General features: G+C 25.9%; 2 protein-coding genes across 8 annotated transcripts in view; one reads left to right on the top strand and one right to left on the bottom strand.

Annotated features, from left to right (window-relative positions):
* Positions 1-12,100, top strand: part of LOC111031450 — a 238,595-nt gene that overhangs the window by 14,941 nt on the left and 211,554 nt on the right. The gene's annotated exons all lie outside the window — the stretch shown is intronic.
* LOC111031458 (proteasome subunit alpha type-7-like) lies at positions 574-2,442 on the bottom strand. The gene is made up of 6 exons (XM_022311394.1): positions 2,398-2,442; positions 2,207-2,324; positions 1,501-1,605; positions 1,125-1,255; positions 653-836; positions 574-581 (listed from the first exon to the last, which is right to left on the bottom strand). The coding sequence occupies exons 1-6, from the start codon at positions 2,440-2,442 to the stop codon at positions 574-576; spliced, it is 591 nt and encodes a 196-aa protein (XP_022167086.1).

Here is a 12,100-nt window from a genome sequence, read left to right as displayed (position 1 = left end):
ATTTTCAATCTCCTGGTTGCATCTTTTGTTTTTTGTTCAACAATAGTTGATGGGAGGTTTAATATAGGTATTTTATTTTATATTATTTCGATTAAGGTTATCTAAAATTAGATCAATATATTATTACTTTTATGATATATCTCAATACCTCATTTAAAAAATGTCCTTAACTTATATAATTATTATCTAGGTAGATTATTTTCCATTTTGGCAATTTATAATATAAGACAGATGACAGTAATACTTTCCCTAACTTTTAATTTTAACTTTTAAGAAGGTTAACAAAGAATTAAGAATAAAGAAGAATAATGATTAAAACAAAATTATTTATTTTAGGGGTTTTTGATAGAAAAAAAATATTTGTCCAATTTTTTGGCATAGGTATATTTTTTTAACAAGTTAAAAAAAAAATTTAAAAATAAATCTAACTACCTATATCATTTTTACAATACAAATTAATTTTAGAAACAAAGATTTTCATTATAGCATTACATAATATTATCAATCTTTACCGCAGCATTAACTATTCTTGAGAATTCAATTTTTGATAAAAATTGACTGACTATGTTTTTATCAACAACCTAAAATTTAAAAAAATCTAATTTAATATTTTATTGTTTAAGTGTCTATAAGAATTTTTAAAAAAATATACTTAATTCGAATGGTCTATTAAATGCTGTAACCGAAACATCAATAAACTTAGAGTCTGGTTCACTGATTACGCACAATGTCTTCAATGCAAACTCTATGGTTCCTAAAATACTTTTGTTAGCAGCTGAATAATTTTCAGCCAAAAAATTTGTTACCAGATCACTTTTTCTTCCTACTGCACTAGCCTAAATATATAATATATCATTAATCTGATTATCATATTAATAATAACTTTCCGTTACTATTTTAAAAGAAAATATTATTGTTGTTATTTTTTTAAACGATATATACATATTATATGCAATATAATAATATGCAATTAGCGTAGGTACCTATGTGGTGAAAGTAATGTTGACTTTAAGTTGCACGAGAAAAAATACACTCATCAGTGATGACTTTTTCGACGGGTGCGAGGGTGGGAGTATAATATTAACTTGTTTTCTAATTAATAACTAAACAATAATAATACTCACAAGAACATGTGATATGGTACCATATGTGTCAGTGACATATAAATTTCGTCCATTATTATCACAAGAAGCAACCATGAATGATTCAGTGTATGGCAAAGTTGGTAGATTATTGAGTACTCTGATTTCAGGATCTATTGAATAAATACAAATTATTTTTCAACTATTGCACCTATCTATGTAATTTTTAATATAAGCTGAATTATTTTCGACAAACCTTATACTTGAACAGTTTTTTAAATCAGTTATGAAATAAGTATGGTTAATAAAACATATTTTGAATTTGTACAATTGTTGTAGAAGTCTGTTTTTAATGTCGAAAATTTTTTTTTTTTAAATAATAAATTTTAAGTAGGTAAATGAAATAATATTTTATTACCAATTAAAAATTCTGCGACTCTATCGCCTGGTGAATTTAGTCCATGTACGCTGTTAGTATACATCTTAGCTTTGTCAACAATCATCAATGAATCGGATGAGTATCCTAGAAACAATATGATTTGCTTAACTAATAATCAGTTAGTTGATAGTTATTAATATTATTATCCACAAAAAAATGTAAAAAGTTATTTAAAATGCCCATACATTTTTCTTTTATTATTTGGATTATAATTAAAAACAATATATCTACTTAACTTAGAAATTTATAACATTTAATGATTCGTACCTATTAAATTCTAAAATAAAATCTATTTTATTAGAAGTATTAACTACTAAGTAATAAATGTGGCACAGAAATGAGCAATACCTAGGTTTAAATACAATAAATAGATAATCACTTGAAAATATTTTTTTGTTTTGTGTTTATAATTTTATATTATATTGTAATACTGTGTTCAATACATATACATCAATCGTTCTAAATAAATACGCATTTTTTATATTCATGCAATTTATATTATACATGCAAGTAGTTTTGATATACTAGCTGAGGTACTATTTTCTTTATGAAAATCGTAAAACAATATGTTTATTTTACTTCAATGATTAGAAAGCGAACGTTTCAATTTCTAAGACCTATTTCTATATGTGATTGGCGTAGGTACTTTTAAATTCATTATTATATTCACTTTTATTATGTTTACCTGACCAGGCGACAGTGATTTTACCATCCAGTGAACAAATAGTGTTTTGATTTTCAAAAAATTTTTCGGCAGCAATGACAATACAATTATTTCCAACTATACCGACCTTCAAAGCAAATCAGTTATATTTATAAAGCCCGAGAAAAAATTACTCATGTCATAGAAACAAACAAGTTTCAAAGTTAACTTACCAAGAGGTTTCCGGCCATGATGTGTTCTTGTGTAGTTGTTGACATTTTACTATTTTATATCTAATGGTATACCTACACCTACACTCGTAAAGTTAAGAATGATGTATGAAATTTAATGTATCAAAAACAGCTGTGTAATAGTTTTTATAACAAATTCAGTTTTACCATAGATGAACTCAAAATATAACACAGTGTTTTCACAGTATCAATTAATAATTATTTGGTTTTAAGCAAATTATTATTGATTTTTGAAGTAATTGGTATTGGTAACGATTTTATATTTTAAATAATTTTTAGTGTCATTGTACATTCAAATAATCTACTTAAGATCCGCCTTAAAGTAAGAATGAAAGACATTATAATACAAAAGGATATGATGAACAGTAATATCGCCTGTTTTAATAAATTTTATGTATGAGTATGGCCTGTAATTCAGTAAACGAGTTTAAATTTAATCCTTTGGAGCAAATATTTGCACTCAGCGAAAGCTACAAAACTTTACTTTGAGTCGTTTGTTTTGTTGCGGCTATGGTGTTCAAAATTAAATCCAAATCTTTGAAAGTGATACAATAAAGGTGAAATACGAAGAAATTGAGCTTTATACAATATACTGGAGGTAGTGAAATTATATTTCAGTGGAATCTTTAATTAATTTCGTGCGTTAATCCAAAACAATTATTTTCCATAAAATACCTACTTTTATGAATCGTTAAAATATGTCAATTCTTGGGAGTAGAGAATATTATATATTAATGTTAACCAATATCGAATTAAAATAATTTTTATATTTAAATTAAAATATTTTTAAAGTTGTAGGTATTACGTTTGTAATCGATAAATCAAAATCGTCTTTGGCCAACCATGGCAAATGGTAAATTGTAATTATTAAGCACATCCAAAAAAACTGAGTTTAGGTACCTACATATTTTTAATACCATATAGTTAGTTAGGTAAGTTATGGGTTTTTATAATGAATCATACTTTGTCTCATATTATACATTTATACGACATTATAGTAGGCGTTGGTACTTAGATTAGTTTGAGATTAAATTCGAATTGCACATTGCTTTAGTTAAATGATGTGACTATTTACTATTTATATTATAGTCGTTATATACTCATTATACTCCTTACTCGGTCTTCTTTGGAATAATTATATAGTTTTGGACTGTGGTTCTAAGCTTATAGAAACTTGAGTTCCCTAAATCTCACCAAATGTTAAGCTAAGATATTTACCTCGAGTAAATAAGCAAATCCAGCATTTGTAAAAATTAACAACCAAGGATTCAAACGGAACAACACGAATGACTCAGTGAAAATACTTAGAAGTAAATGTACATCTAAAAGAAAAACAAACTAGGAAAATTCACTTAAATAAAAAACTAAACCAAGAATACATGAGGATAAAAATTCTAACGTATCAAACCACAACTCAACCACGCAGGTGAAATTCTCTATCTAGTATCTACTACTATATATTATGTACGGCAATAATAAGACTTCTTCAAACTCACGCATGCCCAGTATGAGCTGCCACTTTTGCAACGAAAATAACAAATTGCAAATTCTCGAAAACAAATTCCTCAGAATAGCACTCAGGGTCCCTATGAGTTCATGCGAAACAAACAGCTACTGCACACATGACATGCTTTACCTATCAACATGGATGGTAACTAATAAAAAAAACTTCAACAATAACCTAAATAATAAAACCAAATGAGCTACATATTTCAAAATCAGAGAAAAAACATCTAAACCTAGGCTGAAACCACGCCTACAATATAGTCCACAAGACATCTTCCTTAAAAACCAACCTGCAGACAACACTAAAGAAGAAGATATTTCTTTATTTATTCGCATTTTCATTTGTATTTATTGTGCATTAAGAACTTGGTACAAACATTTTGTATTTTTTATTTTACTAATTGATTTTAAAAAAAGTGTTGGAGTGGTTCGTTAAAAATAAACCTATTGCTTAAGGGTCAGTAATATATCATAATATTAATTTACACTCGTTGACTATAATTATACGTCCATACTATTTGTTTAACTGAAATTTGCACATAAATAATTTTAACTTGCTGTTGTTTTTTAAAATTATTATTATGAGGTACTTAAGTAAACCAATAATCAGTTGTTTTTATAAAAATAAGTACACGAATCCCTTATTTCATCATATATATTATACGTTAGTATGAATTAAATTTCAACTAATTTATAATAGTAGGTTCCTATGTTATAAGTCATTACATTTACGTTACAAGTAAATATAATAAAAAATAATGATTTAAATTATCGTTTTGCAAGTATGTAAAATAATAATATATTGTACAAAAAAGTGGAGATATAGGTAGTTTAATTTATTTTGAAATTAATATAAAATGAAAACAGTTCATACGAAAACATGATTAATTTTCTATGAAGTTCTGAAATAGGAGGAACATTGAAATAAAAATAGGGCACTAAAGGTTTGAATCGATTCAAATTTAAATTAGGTTTATAGATTTAATAATTATTACATAGGTATTAAATATTGTTATATTATAAAATTGAAAAAAATCGTGTTAACGCACGTTTAGTCCATTATATTTTTATACAATAAAATTATTCATACATTGTATTGTTGTTAATAAATACTTTGAAAAATTACATTTACTAAAATCACCATTTACATTAATTTTAACCCTTTACCCTTTTATTCCAAGTGTGCATTTTTAAACGAACCTTTTCAATAAAGTTTCGATTTTTTTTCAATTAATAATGAAATATGTATTAATTTATATTTCTAAATGCAAATACCTAATGCCTGTCATTGAAACTTTATGTGTATATTTTTTTTATGAAAGCTTTTAATTTATTTATATGAAAATTGAAAGTATAGTTTTATGTAACAATACAAGTGTAGGAAAATCCTTTAAATGTTATATCCGGGGTAATCTTTCTGCGCTATTAAGTTATAATTAAGTAGTTTTATTATTGATATATACAAAAGTTATTTTTTTATCATCGGATTTACTGGATATGTACAGAAGTAAATTATATATATTAATCCTAATATTAATCATACATAATAAGTATACCTAGCTATTTACAGTTGAATAAATAAATACGTTTATGAAAACATTATCTTATATCTTAAAAAGTCGCATATGCCTATAAATGTGTGAGATAGATTTCTAACTGAAAATTAAATCTAATGACAAACAATAAATACATAATTCAATTACAATTATTCGCAATAAATTTACCGAACGGGATGAGAAGCGAAGTATTAAACTATTGAAGTATATTGCTGAATGCCTGAATGTGTTTCTTAATAAACGACAATTTGACTATTACATCGGTTTAAGAAAGCATCCATTACGATTTTCCGTCAACGGAAATCCGGTTGATTGAAATACGATTTTGGGCGAACTCACCCATGCAATTGCTTTTAAAAGATATATTTACTTTTTTATTGTGGCGTAGATTAAATTATCGTAAAGTCACATTTTATATACGAAGTTGTTTTTAAATTAAACCCCTGGCATTTAAAATATAATTATTTATATTTTATAATTTTTGTAGTATCGGGCTTTATGTGATAAATTATTACACATATTTAACGGTGATGTGATTTTTTAATTTTTACAATAACCTTTCAACCTTATGAGTCGATCCATTTGCTGCGTGAGTTTAAAAAGCGTTGACTAAAATAAAGGCAAATAAAAGTTTTAGACGGCGGTTAATTGAATTATATATGTATAGTTTAACTTATTCAAGTACGCAATTTCCTAAAAATTAAAACCGCGTAGGTCTTAATAATACTGTATTTCAATAAAAACACGAATATCAATTTGAAAAAAGATTATTGAATGTAATCCATTGCGATTGCGTGCAGTTTAACTTGATAATAATACGCTGTCATCAATGAAAGTCAATATAATCCGTTCCAATAGAAACTATAATGGGTTATTAAATCCTTTAGATAATTGTTCTGATTACGAGGTGCAATATTGAATATACATAACTACGTGACGTGGCAACGGGAGTTTAAAATGTATGAATATTTAGGTGCCTATGTTAATTTGTAACTAGGTAGGTACGTGAAATTTCGGGTAATGCGGTGGTGTATGATTTATCCTAATAAGTCGATTTCATATAATATTACGATACCGTTTGTTGTTATATATTGTACCAGGTGATCCATTTAACGCGAGATAGTTATTATTCCAAAAACTATTAACGGTTTTGAAAAAACTTTTTTTTCCACAAGGTCATGAAAAACATTTTTCTAAGAAAAAAAAATATTTTTACAATTATTTTTTATCGTTACCATTTTTTAAATGAAAAAATTAACTCTGAATTCTTTATTCCGAAGCAGAGTATTTTATGGAGTACTTCAATACATAAAAACAGGATTTTGTAAGAGTAATTTATGAGTTATATAATAGTCAAAAAAAATTAAAAAATTATTATATTTCGTTACCTAAGAAACGAAAACAAATATTGTAAAATCAATAGCTGTGCTCTGAATTTAAAAGTATTTTTGTACAAAAACTAGAAATATATAAACCCTAAAAAAGTGTTTTTAAGATACTGTTAAATTTTTTTACATACAGTTTTTTTTGCTTTATACATTTTTTTCATTATTTATTGATTTTGTAGAACATTTTAAACCATACAATTGTGTGTAATTATAAATTACTTATTTGTTTTATTTGTTTAGGTGTTTGAGTTTTTGGTTGGGTAAAAGTTACATAGACAATTACATAATTTATATGACTTTTCGCGAGTGCATTTTACTAAACATAATTATTGTGGGCATTACGAGGTGGTTCAGAAAATAAACTAACAATTTTATTTAACAAAACCGAGAATATTTCATAATATTACTGTGTACAAAATTATCATTATTATTGCTTATACATCAATTACATTTGATACTCTCAACTTTACTAACTATTTTTCCATTACTCTTGACCATATTTTCTGACTCAGTACACAATATCCATTATTTGCCATTTTTATTTTTATTGAATTGAACCTAGAAATAAGTAAACTTAGAAGAAAAGGTATTTAAAAATTAGTACTTACATTATTTTTATCTTAAACACGAGTATTTAAAATAATTTGTCCAATTATTTTTTAAAAAGCATAAAATACATAGGTATACTTTGAGTATTTAAAAGTATTTGAATACTTTTACTCAAGTATCTTCCTACTTTACACGACTGGTATTCAATTGAGTGTTGCTATATTAATATATAACATCATATTATTATTATTATACAGCGTTCATAAAGTTGTTACGTGTTATTGGAACATGAGAGGAAACGAGCACATATCTTTTTCACTTCATTTTTCCTTTTCTCACTCTCTTTGTACCCACCTACCTATCTACCCACTATAATCGCTATTTGCCTCCGTGCCTTATGCATATATATGTTCTCCCTTATCGGTAATATATACTGTATAGGTACTTTAAATTATGTTATATCATTTTCCTCACAGCGTTGGAATAATACAAAATCAGCTGAGCAAAATAATGTATACATCTCATCGAGGTGGGCTTGCAAGTTCTGGCCGTCCACTGCAGCCATTTGATTTTCCGTCTTGTTTCTTCCCGCACCCGTCTCCGCCGTACACTATAATTACATTACCTTCTTTGTACTTCGTTTTATTTAGCCCATGAGCTCTATCTGGCTCTGTTTTGTAACACACGCTCAGATCTAAGTGAGTGTATTGCTTATAAGAAAGTAGTTGTATGACGTACTGCGTATTGTACACAATGATTACGCAAAATACCTATTTAACGTGGGTTCCGAATACGAATAATATATACACGATGTAAAAGTTCATTAAATAGTTTTCTTACTATAGTGTTTCATTAGGATTTTTTTATCAACTGCATATTTTTCATTAACGTTTCCACATATACGTAGCCGTTTATACGTAATTTGTAAAATAATTGACACACATATAGTCGATTATAAAATCACATTATTTTAAAAACACACTTTTTACGTAAACAATAAGACAAAAATTTTTTTTGAGAATATTATAGCTATATAAATACATTTGATATTCATCAAAATATGCTTATCAGTTTAATAAATATATAGTTATATCGTTTAATATCGACCGCACTACGATAATTAATATTGGAGCAATTTAAGTAATTGTATTGTAAAGTAAAAATTAATATTATATTATTGTATAAACTACATTTAATTACTCCAACAAGTTACAGCCTTTATGAATAAGAACAAAAACTTAAGAGTGAACATTACGTAACGAAGTTCCGAGTGGTTCACTTAACTAACTACAAATTCACTGCATACACATGTTATTAACAGCTCCCCCTTTTCTCACTGTACCCCATAGATGATTAGAGAACACTGTTAACAATTAAAATAAACATAAGTTCAATAATAATTGTTAATTATTATGTAATTTTTCTAAGTTTCAAGTATAAAATAATAAACACAATCGTTGTGTGAAGGTACTTTGGATTCTGTATCGACAAAATACACTTGAATATGGGTGCGTTCGGATTCCCTTACATAAAATATGATTCACCAAGCATGCTCACTTCCTTTTTTTTTAATAATGCAGTTATTTAAAATCTGAATTTTAAATTGTTTATGTATAACTACTTAAAAACTATATTTTTAAATTCTTGAGATTTTTTTACTGCTTAAGGAGTGTCTTGTGGAAATACAAACTTCTGTTTTTCAAACGAGAACCCTCCTTTTCGACTGTAAATTATTCAGTAGATAATTTTTCTTAAAAATTTGACGTATCAAATTCAAAATTCATATGAGTAGTTTTTGAGTTATTGAACTTTGTGGTCCAAGTATAAAAGGTCTATGGTATTAGGTTCAAACGATATAGGGGCTATGGTGATTTTAAAATATTAGTCTATATAATAGCTCAAGTATAATCAATACTAGTTTCAATTTTGTGTCTATTTTATATTTTTGTAATACAATTTTTAAGGACTTTTATCCTTAGTAGTTGGTACAAACATTTTAATAACTAAACATTAAACACTACCTACTCATTCAAATTTTTAACTGGGCACATAAAAATTTTCCAACAAATTATCTACTAAACAATTTACAGTGGAAAAGGGGGGTTTTTATTTAAAAACAGAAATTTGTATCTCCACATTACACTCTTTAAGAAGTAAAAAAAATTCCGAAAAAATCGTCTTTGAGTATCTTTAAAAAATCCAAAAATCAGAATTTGAATAAACTCATTATTAAAGGAAGAATAGGGGTAGGCATGCTTGGTGAATCACCCCGTATACCTACGGCTTACCTTTATTCTTAGTCTAAAAAACAACTTAAATAATTTATTTACGGATTTTTCGGAAACTAGTTCTAATTTTGTTATTCCGATAGTTTTCTCATTTTTTAAGAACGTCACTGAATTCTTTTCATGTTATACAATGTTCAAAACATAATATTAATATTTTAACATTTAAGATTAGTCGCCTCGTGATATTTTAGAATAGTATAGACGCAATAATCTTTGAATTGAGCAAGATCTAATGTTCATCATAAAAATGTTTAGAAACATAATACTCTGTGCCATTAACTTAACATAAATTAAATTCTATACCGCTCCAAACCCAAAACTTAGAGTCCTTGGTTTCTAAATTTAGTTATCATACATAATGTCCCTTTTTTCCTTTTTTTCTTTTCAAAAAATCGGAAAAGGGTGCGAATTGTTTAGCACAACACTGCCACCCGGTCCCATATCGTTTATTCGCCATCGCCACATATACTTAAATTATAATTAATTATACACTACACATGATGTACCAAATAGGATCGGTAACAGTAAAGTGATAAGTTTACAAGTTAGTTTATCTTGTAGAGAGTCTAACACTCTAACCTTTATAGTTGTAGATTAGCGAGTCCGTAAGGATTAATATAATATGCTTGCGATATGTACAATAGCTGAGTGTTTGCTTGCAATTGCTGAGCGTTTTATTTAAATTTTTTCAACGTACTTTTTTTTCGCTTTTTTTTCGTCAAAAACTACCATATATAAAACTAAACTAAACCATGACTCCAGAGCTTATGTTTAATAAATATAATAATGCTGACTTTTCAGCTATTGTAATTAATAAAAAGAGGCTTTCAAAAAAACAATGAACAATTTATTTATTTGAGTATGAATAAGTCAGTAACTTATATTCGTGGCTATTGATGTATTCTTAATTGGAAGGTAATTTATAATTAATTTATAATTAACAATTAATAATGAGCAAAAAAAAAGTAATTGCATAACTTATTTGGTGCTTAGATATTTCATTAATTACCTATAAGTCCTTATATTTGATTTAAGTTTTGAAAGATTTAGATTTCAATTTATTCAGTTAACCTTATGATTTGTCGGGCTCAATTAAGTAGGAAGTTGTTAGTAATTATAGAAGTTCATTGTTAAATTTCAAATCTTGTGTAAGAAATAAGTCGAATTGGAAAACTTATTTATTGAAGTTGACACAATTTTAAATTTATATAATGCATCAATGTCTTACCTAAATCGATAAAAATAAATACTATATTGCTCTTAATAAGTTGAAATATCTTATAGGTACGAAATTGATAAATATTTTTAATTGACAATATAATATCAATATGAGGTAATTTAATTTGAAATAGGGGATATTACAATTTTACACAAACAAATTTAATACCTAAATGTCTGTTATTACAATTATATGTAGTAAACTTATGTACTTGAATTAACTTCTCTGTCAATTAACATTTTTTATTTGGATTGAAATTCTCGATTTAGTATATATCTTATTATTTACATAAATTAGGACTTTACTATCAGACGTTATATGTTAGTTTATAAAAATATTCTCTTTATAATTGAAATTATTATTTATATCCATTAAAAAACTCTGTAGAAGTAACTGATAAAGTTTTGACATATCTGTTCATAAAACAAATATTAGTTTATAGGTACTTCATTATTTTTTAAAAGAATTTTAGTATTTTGTTATTTGTTATTAATTATTTTAAGTGATAATCTAAATTAATAAATATTATGATAATAATTTTCTTTTTTTTTTAGAAATATTTATTATAAATTATATTTTATTTTGGTAAGTTTTCTATTTTATGTTAATTTTTAAACAAAAAAAGGAATTACAAATTTAAGATATTTGAAGAGCCAGGGTAAAAGTTGTTCGTCTCGTATTCCTCCCCTCGTTGCAGTATAGTATTTTAATGTTTTTTTAAATTGAAACTTTGAAAACAATGATAATTCATCGTACATTAAAAACAATACTAAGCGAAATGTTTATTTTTAAGGTATATTTAAATTTTTAACCTCTTATTTCTAATTATAATAACATTTTATAAAAACAAAAATTTCATATATTTTCAATTAAACATTAAATATTGTTTTACATTTTAAATTTATATCTTCGCGTTTGTTTTATAAAAATTTAAAATTTAAAATCTTCAAATTGATATTCATGGATTATATTTTAACATTACGCGTCTTAAGTGCTGTTAGATCTTAAAATTGGTCAATATTCACTATTATCCTACGGTTTATATTTAATCTGTCATATTTCATTTTTTAACTGGTAAATATTAAACATATTAATAATTTATCTCAATTCTCAAATATATTTGTAGTTTTTGAAGTTTATAATTAAATTAATAATCGGTGTACTATATATAATTAAGAT

Source organism: Myzus persicae, unplaced genomic scaffold, assembly GCF_001856785.1.
Source record: "Myzus persicae strain clone G006 unplaced genomic scaffold, MPER_G0061.0, whole genome shotgun sequence".
In the NCBI taxonomy this organism is placed as follows: domain Eukaryota; kingdom Metazoa; phylum Arthropoda; class Insecta; order Hemiptera; family Aphididae; genus Myzus; species Myzus persicae.
This window is presented reverse-complemented; position numbering and strand designations above follow the sequence as displayed.